This window comes from Chaetodon auriga, chromosome 24 (assembly GCF_051107435.1).
Source record: "Chaetodon auriga isolate fChaAug3 chromosome 24, fChaAug3.hap1, whole genome shotgun sequence".
NCBI classification, from domain to species: Eukaryota; Metazoa; Chordata; class Actinopteri; order Chaetodontiformes; family Chaetodontidae; genus Chaetodon; species Chaetodon auriga.
This window is the reverse complement of record NC_135097.1, coordinates 4,971,393-4,988,743: the sequence shown is the minus strand read 5'-3', so window position 1 is coordinate 4,988,743 and position 17,351 is coordinate 4,971,393. Positions and strand designations below refer to the sequence as shown.

General features: G+C 45.6%; 1 protein-coding gene across 1 annotated transcript in view; it reads left to right on the top strand.

Moving 5' to 3' along the window:
- The window catches only part of arhgef40 (Rho guanine nucleotide exchange factor (GEF) 40), a 38,783-nt gene that overhangs the window by 10,793 nt on the left and 10,639 nt on the right, over positions 1-17,351 (top strand). Inside the window, exons 4-21 of the mRNA XM_076724474.1 lie at positions 1,115-1,400; positions 1,611-2,772; positions 3,059-3,297; positions 3,375-3,563; positions 4,112-4,226; positions 4,845-4,938; positions 5,081-5,167; positions 6,820-6,936; positions 7,741-7,839; positions 7,919-8,070; positions 10,015-10,153; positions 10,694-10,813; positions 11,839-12,030; positions 12,135-12,659; positions 12,936-13,339; positions 13,664-13,913; positions 14,656-14,745; positions 16,546-16,752. Of these exons, the coding sequence (XP_076580589.1) occupies positions 1,115-1,400; positions 1,611-2,772; positions 3,059-3,297; positions 3,375-3,563; positions 4,112-4,226; positions 4,845-4,938; positions 5,081-5,167; positions 6,820-6,936; positions 7,741-7,839; positions 7,919-8,070; positions 10,015-10,153; positions 10,694-10,813; positions 11,839-12,030; positions 12,135-12,659; positions 12,936-13,339; positions 13,664-13,913; positions 14,656-14,745; positions 16,546-16,752 (4,467 nt within the window). The remainder of the gene's footprint in view (positions 1-1,114; positions 1,401-1,610; positions 2,773-3,058; positions 3,298-3,374; positions 3,564-4,111; positions 4,227-4,844; positions 4,939-5,080; positions 5,168-6,819; positions 6,937-7,740; positions 7,840-7,918; positions 8,071-10,014; positions 10,154-10,693; positions 10,814-11,838; positions 12,031-12,134; positions 12,660-12,935; positions 13,340-13,663; positions 13,914-14,655; positions 14,746-16,545; positions 16,753-17,351) is intronic.

Below are 17,351 nucleotides of genomic sequence, written 5' to 3'. Positions count from 1 at the left end.
AATGTGGACTGCCTCAAAACAGGCAAAGTTTTGAAGAGAGCAGAAGTCACACATGCTTTTTAATGCAAATATCCACCCTGACATAACATCAGACTTGTGCAAACTTAACTGAGAACTGTGAAGAAAAGAGACAAGAAAGGGAGAGGCTTAAAAGGGAAGGAATTAAATAAGGGGCAGAGAGGTATGAACGGGAAGTCGGAGGAGAGTAAGGAATATAATTTGATCACGTCTCGTGAGTCTGGAGGGCACGGAGGGGGAGGGAGCAGCCCCGTGTCAGTCGGTTAACAGCAGAGAGAGGTTCTGGATGAGTTTTATACCTCAGTCTGCAGGAGCGAGGATATAGATCCAACACAGGATTGATTAAGGTGGGAATAGCATTTGGAATTGGATGTTTTTTTTTCTAAACAGATCAGTTGATTGATAGTGCAGGGGATCACACTAGGGGCCTTCTCTCCCTCACAGAGTTTCTGAGTAATTGCTTCATTGTGGGATTTTCTATATTTAGACCCGTGTTGTTTAGTGTGCTTGATTCGGATTGATTTTCTCGGTCTCACAGAGCTTCTTGATGTGTTTTCCGCTTGTGGAACAGTGGACCGATTTAACAATGGCGGGCTGTTGTGAAGAGCTAGTCATCTGCATGTTTCTGTCTGACTCGCACTGACTCTCTGCAACTATCCAGAGCCTTCTCCCTGTGTCATGCCAGCTAAGCAGTTTTACACTTTAGAAAACACTGTATGAGTCACATGTCTGACATTTGTATGTGGCACTGGCCTTTGGCCAGTTGAGCTCGTGAATACTGTTGACTGGTGTGGTATCACTTCTAGAAATTCAACTAAATGAATAACTAAGCAGAACAAAACCATACAGGCTGGCTCCAATTGGCTCGTGCAGGCTGTGGTTTGTGAATGGGAATGCAAGATTGTACATAAGTGTTAAATTGGGTAATTTTCACAAGATTTCTAAAGGGCAGTGAGTGTACTACGCCACCTAAAGAGGTACCGATAGAAGAGTTGGCACACAAGATTTAATTTCATCTAGATGAAAGTTTGATTTTTTATTTATACAGTCAACACACTCTCTCCCTTTGATTTTCTTCTCCTTCTTGTCGTCACAGTCTCAATACCTGGGCTGCTTGTTCCTTCACTCCGGCTGGCCTCTGTGTCTCGGCGAGAAAGTGGTCGTACAGCTCTCCACCCTGGACTGGAGGCTCCTGCGCAGTAATGACTTCTATCTGCAGGTGGTGCCCTTCTCTACACGCTGCCCCCGGCTGGCCCTAAAATGTTTGGCCCCCGGGGGGCGCACCGTTCAGGAAGTCTTGGTACCCGAGTCACAGCACCCCCTTGTGTTCACCACTGAATGGCTGCACAGCGTCAACAAAGAACGGGGCCACAAACGAGAAGGTAGGGAAAGGATGCTTTAGACAGTATGCCTTTATGTGGTGATTACTAACGATTTCAAATCTTAAATTCTGACTGTTATTCAGTATTTCAGGTTAAGAGTCAAGAGCTGAAGTAAGGCAGCAAAGGTTTAACTGCAGTGACTCTTTTTTCCTAATGTAAGCTCTCAATAAACACATGGACTTGACTTTGACCTCTCTCATCTTTGCACAGTTGGAGGAGGACTTGACACCTGCCTGGTCAGTACATGTGATGGTGTGGTTCGACTTCCGTGGAAGGAAGTTGTCTACCCAAAATTCATCCACGATCCCTCTGAGGAGCTGGGCCTGATGTCCAACCACGAGGACCCCACATCCAACCGCCTGCCCAGTGAGGGGGGCAGCAGCCTCGGGGGCTGGGGTGGCTCATCCTCCGGAGAACCGGACTCTTGGTCGTGGGATGAGGAGGAAGATGATGGTTTACCTCCAGATGGCTTGGACTCTGCACCTGCACTTCCACGGCGAAGGCGTAGTGAAGATGGGCTTGGGCGGACAGCAAGGCACCCTCAACTGGATGGGGACTATGTGGAGCTGTTGGAGCCCAGAGTGGGTCCTGATGGAGGGGTTGACACAAGGCAGAGGTACCTGGAAATGCATGGAATTTGTAAGACCAAGACTTTGCCTCTGTGCAGGAGAGGTAAAGCTATTAAACTCCGGAAGGGTAAAGCTTGGGGATATGGGAGACTGGAAGGATCAGGAAGCTTTCGAGCTGTCCTTGGTGCCAAAAGAGACATAGTAATGCCAAAAGGTGACATTTTGCCACCTCGGCCTCCGCCAGGAGTCGCTGAACCTAGCAGAGGGAGGCGGTCTTACTCTTCTTCTGTCCATGACTCTGATGACGGGGATAAAACGAGCAGAGACTCTGAGGGCCTGGAGAGCCATCGGCTTTATTTTGATGGTCCGTTCAAGGAGAGGCGGCCCGGAGTGGGCAAGGAGAGAGACAGCAATGGCCTCACCCAGCCATGCAGAGACGACAACAGAGGTAAAGACTCAGAGAGTGGTGACAGTTTGGTCACACATGAAATCCATGACTTGACAAACCACAAAGTTGGGCATGTTATAGAGGGCCACTCAGATCATGGATCTCATTCAGACTCTGTTTTTGAGGATACAGATAAACCACTGAGCGGAGACAGTGATGCCACCACCCCAGCATCAGATGCACCAGAGAAGTCATTCATTGGAGTTTTAGAAAGTGGAGAGATCACCAACAGTGGATCTAAAATGAAGACTTTGTCTGACCCAAAGGCGACAGAAGAAATAGACGAAGGAAAGACAGAGGACAGAGTCTGTCCCAGAGGAAAGGAAGTTAAAACCGCAGGATTCAGAGCGCCAAGGTACAGATCTATTTCTTATGGGGCACTGAACTCCTTCTTCTTATTTGCTTTCATTTTCACACTTCCATATGAAAGTTGAGATCTATAACACTTTGGTGCAAACTCTCTGCACAAAGTACAGGTTGTCCAAACTTACACGCAAATATACGACTGAATCCAATGGTACAAATGGACACCGTCTAAAAACATTCTGGAGGACATTACGTCCAAACATAATTTCTAATGTGAAAGAAATTATTACCTTTCTGTTGTACGGCATTAGTACCTCCCTGTGCTTTGTCTTTAGGAGGAAAAGGAGGGGAAAGGGGGCCAAAGGGAGGGCTAGGTCTGGTGGCCGTGCACACCAGAAGGGATCAAAACAGCAGGGTAGAGCTTCTCAACCAAGTACCCCCACTTGCTCTGCTTTGACAAAGCTGCCAATCACCGAAGACAACCCATCGGAGCAACAGGGACAGGCAGACGAACCTGATGGCGTGCCACCTCCAACTAATGAGGGGACAGAGGACACAAGGAAAAGCAGTCCAGGTCTGAAGACAGTTTATTGTCAATGCATCAACATTAGTCCCTAAAAGCTGTAAAATACATTTTGTGTCTCTCAACAGAGAATGAAGCCGAACCATTGCCTGTCTGCAATGGCCAACCGGGCACATCCTTATTTAACCACTCTAATGAGGAGGCTGGGACAGGAGAGACGTGCCCTGACCAGCTAAATGGTGTTCTATCTAAAGACCCTCCCCTGCTGAGGGAACTGGATACAGAGCTTCTCCAGTCAGGGAAGCTGAAGTTAACAGGTCAGTTTCTTTCAGGCCACTATATTTTTATTATGTTAGATAAAATGTTAGATGTTTGCTCAACCACCTTCTTGAAACTATTGGCAGTGTGATATTTGTGCATAACCCAAAAGCTAATAATGTCCAAGTCTTTCATAAAGCTCAAAAGTAGGTGTTTTCCTCCTTCTGTCTAAAAACGAAGGCTTTTCTTTTGTGCATGCATCCCTACGCCGGCCTTGGAGAGGCAACGCGTAGAGCTGACCATAAACAATTGTGGTTAAAGCCTCAACTGAGATGCATATTCCAAATGTGCTGCATACATGTCCAAAAAATGCTTCTGAAACCCAAATAATATCAGCATATCCCACATTTCTCAGCTGGGAAATGCTACATTTGGAATAAGGCCTCATTTGGGAAATCTAACCAAATTTTGCTGCTCACATGACCACCGACAAGCTTACAGCGTATATATAAAAACAAATATACCAATACAGCAGACTGATCGCAATCTCAGCGTGTTAGAGCGTTCTTTTGGCCTCATCACTCGGTGTTTAACCTGATGCCTGCAGGTACAGTGGACAGGCTGGGGCGTGCACTGATTATCACGGAGACGGATGCATCAGAGGAGAGTTTCAGTGAGGAGGAGATGGCCCGGGTCCTGGCCTGCTACCACAGAATCACTCGGTAAGACAGCAGTCAATCAGAAAATAAGCCTGGAGATGCATTTCAGTGGTTTCTTCAGTGGTTTCAAGCAGGGAGTTAAGGCTTAGCAGACCAAACAGTGGACATTATCCCCTCTCATACCACAGCATGTTCTCCTATTGTCTCTGACTGACCCTCTGCTCAAGCTCTGCCTTTCTCATGTCTGTGCTTGTATAGCATGAAATCTATGATTAACTTGCGCTCTGATGTTTATATTTGGGGTTGTGTGTCTTGTTACACTGCTCATTAACAAATATGTTGAGCCAAATAGTTATATTTGACTTGACATGTTTTTGCTGACAAATATAGCAAAAGGTGGGGCTAAGAAAATGCAGTGTGTGCCAGAAAGTCAAGAAAACCGTAACAGAGTCAGTTTAACAGCCTCAAGCTTTACCTGGCACAAACACCACCACGATGCAAAGACTAAAAAAAAAATAAAAAATCTATAAAGTTTAATATCTGTAAGATAAACATTACACCCTAACTGTCCCGTAAGAAGCTTTATACTTGGTTTAAAGTTGTATTCATGATTCATTTTAGTCTCATTTACCAAGTCTTTTCTAACTGCTCCTACGTTGCCTCTCCATCCATCCTCATCAGGCCTGCAGCCAAAGAAAAAGGTCTCACGGTGTTAATGGACAGCAGACGCTCTCCACCCTCCACTCTCTGCCTCTCTGCGCTTAAGTCGTTCCAGGTGAGACAGAAAAAAAGTTTTTTTTTATGCAACCGTGCTAAATGTTTGCTTGCATGCTCTAATTTGCCTGCAGATGTGACGGAGCAGCTCAAGCAGATGTGTGTTTGGTTTTTTTTTTTTTTTTTTTTTTTGCATGTTCCAGGTGTTGGTTCCTGGCGGTCTTGGATCTGTTCTGGTTTTGGTGGAGGATCAGCAGGAGTCCCTTTCTCATAACCTGGAAGGAGCAGAGGTGACCTCATACAAATCACATGTTTACAGTTGAGGATCCAGCACACAGAGTGCAGCGTTGTTCCATTTAGTTCAGTTAGTTTTATTTCTTTTATTTGCCATGTTTAAAATGTTTAAGCGCAGGTAGAACACCCGCAGTGGACTTGGAAAAACATGCCAACACCACTAGTGTGCAGGAAAACTAGCAACATGAAAGTTCTTAAACCTCCTTTGTCATCATAACAACATGGAAAACTGCTCAAAATGCACAAGAGGAAATAACATTTCACGAGCCACGCTCTGCCTCTGTGTCTCGCTGAAATTTGATGAATGTCAGATGCTCTTAGCTGGAGCGCACATTCACATTGTGCTTGAATCTAAATGAGCCTTATTTCCATACATTTGGCACATCTGGAGATTGCAAATAACTCCCAGTTTTTGTAACTCAGCTCATTGCTTTGCATCGATCACCGCGCATGAGACATTTTTCCTTGTCATGTGGCTTGTATTTCACCCTGGCAGCGCTGAAACGTTGCAGATTAAAGGGAAATCCCGCCCAGAAGATGTTAAACGCACAGTGTGTAACTTCTGCAGCCGCGGGGGTCTTTGATCAAAACAATAAGAAAGAGTTTGATGATGCTGTGAAGTGACATGGGGTCATGGGAGATGTCTTCATTGTTGAACAACTGCCATTGCCAATAAAAATGGATATAGGAGATAATAGAGTGGCTCTGACGTGTCATCCGGCGTTTACCTGGAAGTTTCAGCAACTAGAGGGGAGATGACCAAAATGACCAAATGAAACACACTGATGGGTTTTTCTGAGGTTGAACTTTGTTGGAAACATTTGAGATGATCTTATTACGCAACTCAACAAAATATCTAATATAGGTCGAGTCTTTTTTTGGGGGGCATTTTAATGCAGAAATGTTACACAATCTGCCTTTAACGCTGTTAGAAAAAACAGCTGCAGCACACATTTTGTTGTTTGGAAGTAACTGTTTTTATTCCTGCTGATAAATGAACGAATGGAGGTGATGTAAGTTTAACAGGAGAAAAACTCAACCAAAAAAATCACCTGAACCAGGGAAACACTGTTTGCAAGCAGAACTGAAAATCACCACAACGGGGAAAAAGGCACAAAAAGCAAGACAAGAAAGAAACTAGGCGTTTGCAGGAAAGTAACAAAATAATAACTCAAAACTGTGACTGTGAAAAAGCCACAGTGACAATAATCAGAGGCAAGAGGTTCACAGGAGGCAGGAGGAGCGAGACGAGAGGTTCACAAGAAAAAACTCCATGCGAGCTGCATGCGAGCTGGAGCTACGGGAATAGTCCGGCGCCGGGGCAGAGCATGAGCTGGCTTAAGAAGCCCAGTCGATTAGGTGATGAGGTGCAGGTGTGTCTCATGGAGCTCACATCTAGAGCGACTTGGCCCCGCCTCTCTCTCTCTCGCTCCGGCCTGCTGAGAAGAGGAAAGAAAAAAAAAAAACAGGGGAAAATCACCTCGAGACCACGGCCCTAACAAGAGTCTTCATTTGTTGAATTCATTGCAAAATATTAGCAATTGTTTTTTTTTTTGTTTGTTTTTACCAAATTACTTGGTGATTACTGTCTTTCTCTATCGTCTGTTGTCTTGTTTCATTTCCTGCCCTTCGTTTTCATGCTTTCCAGGTCCACGTGGTGAGGGGAACCGGGGTCCTTCAGCAATATGTGGACAAGCAGCAGCTGCCCAAAGAGATGGACGGAGACTTCACCCACTGTCACTCAGACTGGCTGGTCTTCAGACTGGTTAGAAAAACAAACACATTGTCCTCTTATTCCACAAATTTCTACACTTTCTGTAGATTTTTTTCTGTTTTTCACGGGTAGATCCAATAAGCTGAGGCAGCCACATTTACTGACCTGAGCGAGCAATAGAGTGGTTGTGAGGAAATTGAGCAGGAAATGATCACTTCAGGCACTTGAGATTGACTGATATCCACGCTGGTGCAAAATTATTCACATTTATTTTATTAAATATGAAGCCACTCACACAATGGTCGTTGCAGCCGAGCAGTCTGAGTCTTATATACTGTGTATTTACACCTAAATGTCAAGAGGAGCTTTCAGCATATATTCAGCTTTCAGTATGTATACAGAATCATAGCTGGAGGCTTAATACCAGTGTTTAGTGTGAAAATCTGCCAGCTGTTTGAGCTATTGGTGAATTTTTCTTTTGTGTACCTCAAGTTTAAAATATAACCACGCAAAAATTGAGGGATTTGAGCGGGAGAAAGCAAAGTTTGGAGAGGAAGGACAGATAAGAGGATGTTGGCAGTTGTTCGGTGGTGGTCGATTCATGATAAACTGGGTGTGGAGGATAAATCAGGGGAAAAAAAGGTCGAGGAAGGGGAATCTTAATGGCTTTTTCCCAGACAGTTTATGTTGCTTTATCCAAACAGATGAAAGCATTTTCCTGTCCTCTCTGCTGCCTCTGACCTCTCTTGTGGGACTTCATGCAGCTTCATGGACTAACCTGTGTCCGCGTTAACCGGCTGTTTGTCTTTTGAGTTAATTTTAATGGAATAACTAAACTCTCTTCTTTCCCTTCAGAGCCTGGAGAGTCTGACAGAGCGTTGTGAGAGCGCCCTCTCTCTCCTAGCAGAAGCGCTGCAGTCGATGGAGGCTGAGCCGATGCCAGACAACATCAAGGTACAGGTGTGACATTAGCTGTCGGACAGAAGCCGTGAATGTCCCCCAAAACGTCTCTAAGCACGCTGTTCTTCTTCAGGACGTTCCGATGAGCATCGACAAGCACCGACAGCTCATGGTGAGCGTCCTGGCCGACCAACGGGTAACAGAGCTGCAGCAAAGGGGCGGGGCCTGGCTCGCGGGACTGACCAATAGCGCTTCTGGGCTGGCACAGAAGTCACCAGACTGCAGGTACCAGGAGCCTGATTACTGTACCTTACTGGAATTTTGGTGCTTTTGAGGGAGGAAAATGGAGGAAAAATGAATCCTTCCTCACAGTTCAGTACAGGACATAAAAGGGGCGTCATGACTCCAAATTCACGATTCAGTTAGATTTCCCAACACGATTTGAAAGTCATCTTGAAGTCTGTAAACAGATCATTGATTTTTGCAATGATCACACCACTCCCTCCCTTTAAGGAAGGTGGCCTTGTGGGTCACGTGGACCCCTAATGTGTGACGTGGACACCGCTGCAGTCACACACACGTGCTGCTTTAATTCTTTAACAGCCGTAACATGGCTGGATAAGCATATGAGCATGTGAAAGGCCGGGTGTTGCGTTCACTGTCGTAGATTCTTTACTGCAGATTTGTGTGATAAATGGTAACATCAGAAACACTGACAGCGAGGGTCAGTTACAGAAAAGGATGCGCTAGCGGAGAGAAAAAACATACAGGGAGAACTGACATCCATCGTAATTGCTTGTTGCGATGGATTTTTGATTTAGAAATAAATTGTGTGTCCGCCCGGTCCACGGTGCAGGTAGCACAACTCCACAGTCGGTGAATGCATCTCCAAACAGGGAACTGATCAATATTATGAAAAGGATTGAAAGAAATTGCCGAATAATATTCAGAACATGGACTTATTACATTAAAAGGCAGATTTCGAAGTCTACCCTCGTTATTTACATTAACGGCGTGTGCTTCTGCATATGCTCGGATGATAAGAGGCTTCTTATTTTGACGATGCTAATGAGACCGCATACGGCTGGAACATACTTGAGACACGGGCCTATTGAAGTCGGACTATTTTGAATATAAAGACGTCATGACAATCATCAACAATTCTAATTTGGCAAATACTCAGACATGCAGAAACCACCTTACACAAGCAGCTCAGTCCCGAGGGGCAGGAAAAGGGATCTGCATGTTCTCTTTCCTCGCAGTTCTTGTGTGTGATTGAGGGATTTTTGTTTTGTAAAGATGAGTTATAGGTTAAAAATACTCCTCACTGTGAAAACAAAGCTGTTTGTCTCCAGCCAAAATATGGAAACCAGCTGAAGGAGAAAAGGAATGTGAGTGTAACATCAAAGCGAGGACAGAGCGACGCAGCTTGTTTGTTTGTGCCCGACTGCAGCTTAAAGATGATCTAAAGACTGTTGTATTGCAGCTCTTCATCTTATCCAGTAATGAGTTTTGGCTCAGTCTGTACAAGAACGAGGCCAAATACAAGCATAGGCTGATAGCTGATTTGATTCCTTTTTGCCTGACAGTTGGTCTGCGAGGCTTCTTGTTTTTCATAATTACATCATTTCTACCTGCCAAAGTCTTTGGCCAGAACAAGTTTTCACCGCTGTTAGAATAAAGAGAAAAGTTGAGACGCTGTGTGAAACGTTGTGAAGTTAGAAGGAGCCAAGCTTGATTTTACAGCCGTTAATGGTTATTAGGTGTTAACATGAGAGTCCATGTAGTAAAAATCCTTCATCCAATCATGTGTTCACAACCTCGCTTCATCCTCGCTTGTGATCAGCTGAGCCTTCCCAGGATGCCCCTTTCATACCCAGTCATGATGCTCTCACCTGTTACCAATGAGCCTGATCACCTGTGGGATGATCCAAACAGGTGTTTTTGGACTCTTCAGTGTCTCCTGTCCCAACATGTTCGAAACGTGTCGCTGCATCAAATTCAGAATAAGCAGACATTTACAAAAACTGATGAACCCAATGAGGACCCGATGTCTTTGCACTGTTTTCAATGGAGCACATGATCACGTTACTGTTTTATTTATGTTTCACGCAGCGTCCCATCTTTTTTGGAATTGGGGTTGTTGTAAAAAAAAAAAAGAGGAAATAATAACCTCTCCTTCCTGTTCGTCAGTGGCTTTCTGGTCATTCTGGACTTTTGTCCCCTCAGGGCCGCACTCGCTGCGACCTCCAAACTCTACGACAGCGTGGACGACGCCCTCCATCGGCTCGTCCGAGTGTCCAACCAAAGAGGTCGCGACCTGGAGGCTCTGGGACGACTCGCGGGGCTGGTGGACAAACTGGAAAAGGTGTGTGAGGGAGGGAGAGGGTGAGGCTTTCTTCTCGTTTTATGAACAGGTGTTGTAGGATAATAGATGAAAGGTACAGGAACTACTCGCCTAGTTAATAATTAACTCCTGAGACAGGCTCAGGTTCATTTACCAGCTGTTATTGTCATCCAGCATTTAAAATCTGAGTTTTACGCAGCTTCTCAGTGTCCAGCACTGAACTAAGCCCGTCCTCACCCCCCTCCATGGCTCCCCTCCACAGGGACTGGTTGGAAACTCCCTGATTAGCTGGTGTTTAGCGATGACCATGTGTTTTCTTTAAAATGCTGCTCTTCCCACTCCACTCCCTCGTATTACTCACACACAGCACAGCAAAGAAGATACTCGAGTCCAATGCAACACAATAAACTGGATGAAAAAGATAATGAGAGGATTTCTTTCTGCTGCATGTTAGTTTCTCCGCCCGTCTGCCACGTTTCACTTCCCTCATCTCCCTCTTTGTCTCTTTGTGCAGCCAATGTCTTATGTCCTCCTCTCACCCCTAACCGTCTCGTCCCCCAGTGCGATAAAGAGATTGAGCAAGTTCAGTCCCAGCTGGAGGACTACAAGGACCCTCCTCTGTCCCTCAGCAGGCTCTCGCTCAAACAGCAGAAGTTCAAGACGTTCAGAGAAACGGCCAATGTGAGTCGACGCTTGTTATTACTCATTTCTTGGTGCAGCATTTGTTAAAACTCCTGCACCGGTAGAACGTGCATCATTTTCGAGTTGAAATACACAATTTCAGTGAACTTGGCTCACAATCGTAGCATGATTCTTAGAATGAAAGCCAGTTTCTGCATGATTTAAAGATTCTTGACTTTGGCGCCACTTGGTGGTAGAATGAAGAATGACATGCAAACGTTTAAGCTGCGCCAGTTTTTTTTAACAGACTTTGACTTAAACTATCAGGATAATTAAAAAAAATATATAATAACATAAGACTCCTGCACATAGTTGGTTTAAAAAAAGTTATTTGACAAAGGAATAAACATTTTCTTCTTACCAATAAAAAGTTGAATTCGTAAACAATAACACGTCAGTTCAAACTGTTTTGCTCTTACAGCCTTATTTCTGGTATGACCAGAAACTTAGCTAAAACAAACAAATTTTGGATAAATATTGGTTTGTTCTGGACACTCCGGAGTCACTTTACTGACGTCATGACTCGCCTCTCATCTGACGTCTGACCCTCAAAGGTCTCGGACTTGTGAGAAATGGAGTTTTGTCGTGAATTACACGACATGCAACACTTCAGATGTGATTTTGAAGTTCTGCTTTCACTTCGGGTCCTCATATGGAGGCGCTCTAATGTCCTCCACCAACACAATATGACTGTCAGCGTCAATTCTGCCAATGCTAACTCAATGATTGTGAATCCTATTAGCCGCGCTAGACCCCTTAAACTACATATGTTGCATGTCTGAAGACTTGAGGAGTCAATAACTAAAGATTTAAAATATGAACAGATGTGTTTTGGGCACACTTTGGTGCCGTGTGTCGCTCTTGTGGTTGCAGGCTAATGCAGACGTTTTGTTTACTTATTCCCAGCAGAGGAAATTACCATTATCCCATATACCATTAATCCATTCCGAGTGTATGTTGTCAGCCCTCTACAGTAAACACTTGAGGGTTTTCCAGGCCTCACTGTGGAATCCTGAATTTTCTAGGAGCTGCACAGCGAGACTCTGTCAGTGCTCAGTGATTTGGAGGGCTGGTGCGAGTTGGACTGGGCAGGCCTCAGCGACATCCAGATCAGACTTCCCCCGGTCAGGGAGAAGCTGAGAGACATGTCCCACTGTCTGTCTGACTGCTGGACCACCCTGGACAACACACAGAGGCTGCTGTCCACGCTGACCGAGGTAACGCAGCACAGGAAGCCGTCTGTCATGCACACAGGAAGTTATGATTGCACATTAATGCTTTCAGAACAGCAGTCATTTTTCCTCTCCCGTCTCCTGTGCAGGCCACCCAGTGGTGCGATGCAGTCTCCTCCACCTCCTCCTCCCCCTCTACCTCTTCTTCCGCTTGCCCTCTTGCCTCCCTCCCACCAATCCCCCCGTCCCGTTTCCAGGATGCCCGTTCCTTGGCCTTAGAGCTTGGCGGCGGGGCGCTGCTTGATCTCTGGACCCAGACTGTGGAGCGCTACCAGCGGACCGTAGCGCAGGTTAAACCCAGGTTCCTCCAGTCAGACAGGGCCCAGAATCAGGGCCAGGGGAAGCAAAAGACGCCCTCCGCCAGCAGCCTGTGGGACCTGATGGGTCCTGAGGGAGAGGGCGACTGGGGACTGGGGGCTGGAGGAGGCGAGGGGGGGCTGCAGTCCTGGGGATCCCTGGCATCGCTGTTCAGACCGCAGACCTGCTCCACGCTGAAGATAGGGGAGGAGAAAGGGAACAAGAAAGAGGGAGCAGGGGGAGGGAATGGAGGAGGAGCTGGCGGAGCTGGAGGAGGGAAGTTCCTGCAAAACCTTTTGAATCCTGCAAAGAAGAATGTGAGTCTGTGCCTCTGATTCTTTTTTGGCCACTGGCTTCCAGGTCAACTTGAGACGAATCAGAGGTTTTGCGATGCTTTGTGAGGAGCTTGCCATCCCTAAAACATTTCGAGGTGTATTCGGCCAATCAGTGGAAATACTTTAAGATAATATGAGATTTTTTATGATCTTTGCAACAATGTTACGCAGTACCTTCAATTGTCAAGATTATTGACCTTACCAAGGTGATGATATGTCAGTGTTGTTCTGTTGCTAATATCATGTCCCACCATGCAGCCCACAGATGCCCCGCTCCCTCCCAAGCCCCCCAGGAAGCGCCACCCAAGCTTTGACCTCCAGGCTCTTCTGGCTCCCCGCAGAGGCACGGCCACCCCCAAACCCGTCGAGTCCCCGGTGGGCGGGCCGAGCCGTAACTCCCCCATGTCCTGGCTGGGGAGGAGGGCGCTAGCTGATCCAGTCATCACCACTAGCATGGCTGCAGCCATCCCTGGATGGGGCGGTGGAGGAGGAGGAGGAGGAGGAGGAGGAGGAGGAGGGGGAGGAGGGGGAGTGTTAATTCGAGGGGTGGAAGTCAGCAGCAAGGAGGTGGTGGACCACACGGGGTCGCCACGGCAGCACGTGCTGCTCGGGAGGACGGAGAGGGACACGGGGACGGACAGGGCCGGTTCGACAGCGCAGAGGTGTGTTCGCTTTTTCCTCTTTTTCTAAATTTTTCATTAAAGCTCCTTCTTGTGTGAGACGATAAGGCCTGAAACGAGACCGACATTATGGAGGAGGCCAGGCTGAGATCAAAGAGTGAAGTGATTTATCCGCTCTGGGATCGTTTAAGTAAAACTGAAGTCTGTTTCAGAGCGATTTTATCAGTCAGCGCGCCATCTCAGATCGTTTTATCATTATTAACTGTTTGATCTCTTCACTGCTCTCTTCTCTCCCACTTCTCTTTCTCCCATGCTTGTTTCTCTCTGGCAAATGTTTCCTGATCACCTCCTTGTTTCTCCCTGCAGTAAGCTGTACCTCCTCTGGTGCAGGATGCTGAGTTCAGAGAGGCAGTATGTGGCTGTCCTGAAGGGGGTCGAGGAGACTTACCTCCCCTTACTGGAGCTCTCAGACACTCCGGCCTCCATCAGGGGGAAGGCGGACACCCTCTTCCCCAACTGGGCCAGCCTCAGCTCCTTCCACTCGCAGAACCTACTCCCCGCCATGGAGGGCGCTCTTGTGCAGAGCCTGTTGCAACAGGACTGCTTCAGTAAATATGTGAGTGGTGGAATTATTATTTGTAGTAGTTTAAACACTTCTGTGGTACATAAATTTATATGAAAATTTCTACAGATTTACCAGAATTTATCCAAAGAAGAGCTCGGAGAAGCTGTGGTGCTACTCAGATCTTTTATTCAAGTTAGAGTAGAAATACCACAGTGGAGGAATAATCTGTTACAAGTTACAATCCTGCACTATAAATGTTAGTAAAATTACAAAAGTATTTGCCAAATTGATGCAAACATCACTTTGATACTGCAGCTGGTAGACGTGGGCCTAATTATTCATGTATTTATATTTTGTATATAATACTTTATATACTACGGGGCAGCTTACAGCTCGTACATTTCCCCCGGGGATCAATAAAATCTTATTGATAAACTAATTGATTACTTTTACTTTTAACACTTCAAGTACGTTTTCCAGATGATGCAGTACTTTTACTTGTGACACGGTGTTTTTACAATGTGGTATCATTACTTGTTCTTGAGTTAAGCATCTGAATTCTTCCTCCACCTCTGAAAATGGAAATACTCCAGCCAAGTACACACATCTTAGAGCTCTACTGAAGAGCAGTACTTGAGTAAATGTACTTAGTTACTTTCCACCGCTGCAGAGAAGCGGTGCTCATAATTTACTTTAAACGAGCAGTTGTTTCTTTAACTCACTGATTTTGTGATCGATCACAAACACAGACGTCCCCTTCGTTCTCTCATTTCCGTCTCCTCCTCACGTGCAGCGGGAGCAGTTCCTGCAGTATTCCCACTACATCAGGACCAAACCAGAACTGGACTCTCCGCTGGTCACACAGGCTGTCGACTTCTTTAAGGTTGGATTCAACGCGCTGCTGCTGTCCAGATAAACCCCTTTAATCTCAAACATTTCAGCTGAAGGGTTTCAATCTTTTAGCCACTTTTTCCTAATGCGTCTCCCTGCTTCTCTAGTGTCAACTCATTACAGTAAACACACTTTCAATTAAAGAAATGCACCCAGTTTTCTCCCTGATGATCACACGTTCTTTAATCTGTGCACATAATAAGGGTGTCAGGGTCATAGAATTCTTATTTGGTTATTTTCCTTTTAGAAAATCTGTTAAATCACAATGTGAGAACATCATTATGAGTAATTTTGGAGCACATCACAAGCACAAACCAATTAAAGTTGTTTTATTCAACAGTGGCTGCAATTAAAAATGAGCTGTATACAGTAAAGCTAATTACATGTTTAATGTACACGAGAAAAGCCAATTAAAGGCGGATTAGGGAGAAAGTAATTTGAGCTTGCGAGCTACAATTAACTAAAACTAATACATCGACAGCATCATGAGATTACTAAGAGACTTTACAAGGAGGGATCACAGCGCTTAAGATCTCCGAGGCTACAATCAAGTTGTTAAGGGTTTCATAAAGGAGCAGTTCTAAACAGGCACCACCAGGGGGCGGTGTGAGCTCACATCCCGTCCTGCAGCAGCTTTAAAACAGCTTGAGCACATTGAGGATTATGGCTGCAGGAGGTTTTATGGTTATCGTGATGGTGATGGACGTGAAAGTGGCGCTCAGGCTGAATGACGACGCCGATCGTTTCGGGGATGGCGGTGATGATTGTTATGATGATGAAGGCAGGAGCAGCACATGTGGCTACTTCCCTCACAAAGACTGATTAAAATGTACTTATGCGTGTGCAACCCAGACTCCAGAAAAGACGGGACACCCTGTAAAACATGAACAGAATGTGATCATCTGCTTTGATCCCTTTGGACGCACACTAAGCGAAAAGCTCATCAGCTGAATTTAATGCAGCCACTAAAGACTGAGACTGCTCCAAAAACACCTGTTTGGAAGAGTCGTTCAGAAGTGAGGTTCAGCTCTTTGTGAACACATGAGAGCATGAATGATGTCACTGCATGGACTCGGGATCACTTCATAAAACTGTTGTCAGTAAACACAGTTTGTTTGCAAATGACTCCATTCTGCTTTTATTTATGTTTACGCAGCGTCCTAACTGTTTTGCAATCAGATCTGTACTGTATTTGTATTTTTTCGACCACTAATGACTGTAAAATCAAGCTTTTCCCCTTACGACTTCAAGATTTAATGACCAAAACAACAATTATCCTGATTACACACGTCTCAAGTGGTAACTGTGGCAGAGCAAAGGAGCTCTTCACCGAAAATAGACTAAAAAAACACGTAAACATAGATCGTTTACCGATTCCTGTCGTCAAATTCAACCTAAACAATCATCCAGTAAGAGTTGTACAAAAATCTCTGAAGGCCACAGGCAGCTTATCCCAAAAAGTCACATATTGCAAATGTTCACAAGGAGCTTATTTTTCAGATTAAACTGTTGTTTTAGTGGCGTTTGTTCAACATTTAAAAAGTCACAAAAGTCATTTACCTTTCACTGTGCAGAGCCTTATACAGAGAGTCAGATGGCAGAAATCTCTGTAATTATGTCCTAATATTATTGTAAATGTTCCCTTATTATACACTAACTAATGTTAAACGCACTCTATGATGTACTAACAGTAAATAGAGAATTCATTTGAATCCATCTGCTTCGTCTTCGACACCATAAGAGAAGACCAGGTCTGACTTCCTTTTCCTGCGTCTCCCCTCTTCTCCCACAGTCCAAGCTCCCCCCGGCCTCCCCCCTCTCCCCTCTGTCCTTCCCTCACTGCCTGCAGGCTCCCACTCAGAGACTGGAGCAGTACTGCGAGGCCCTGGAGGAGCTGGGAGGGATAAACCCCGCCTCCGACTCCGCCCTCTCCATCCTGAGACACGCCCAGCGTCACGGCGAGGACCTCAGGGCCAGTGACCTCATCGTCGGATGTCCGGTGAGAACGCCTGTCCCAGTTTATGACTCTGCAACTGTGGATCAAGTCCCACTTTTCTTTTCTTAGAAGGCGAGAAACTAACTCATCTCCATGAGGTCAGGAAGCTGGACGGCTTGAATTGTTTTTGTGTCTTCTATCGAGAGTTTACAGTGTTTGTCCATTAAGAAAGAACGGATTTGTGGTGATTTTAAATAGGAGCAAGTTCAAATTCTCTTTAAAATAACCATGTTTAAACTCCAAGTGCATAGCCAGAAGCTCATTTGCAGTTTCTCCAAATGTTCCCCGCACTGTCAGACATTATGAGGTTTGCTCATCACTGTGCACGACAGCGATCTTCATCTTCTCACATTAGGAAACACAGCAATTTGTGAGAGTGTGAGGGTGCAAAATCCAGGTGAAGACACTGCGAGTGTGAACCGTTACGCTCCCTCGAATCCGGCTTTGTTTCTCAGAAAATCTGAACTTCTGTCTCTAATCTCTCTCAGAACACAAATAAAGAAGGAGCAAGTGGGAGGAAAGATGGTGTCTTCTTAGACGGACCACTGGGTGACCACCTCCCAACCACTCTTTAATTTAAAAACGGCTTTATCAAAAACCCA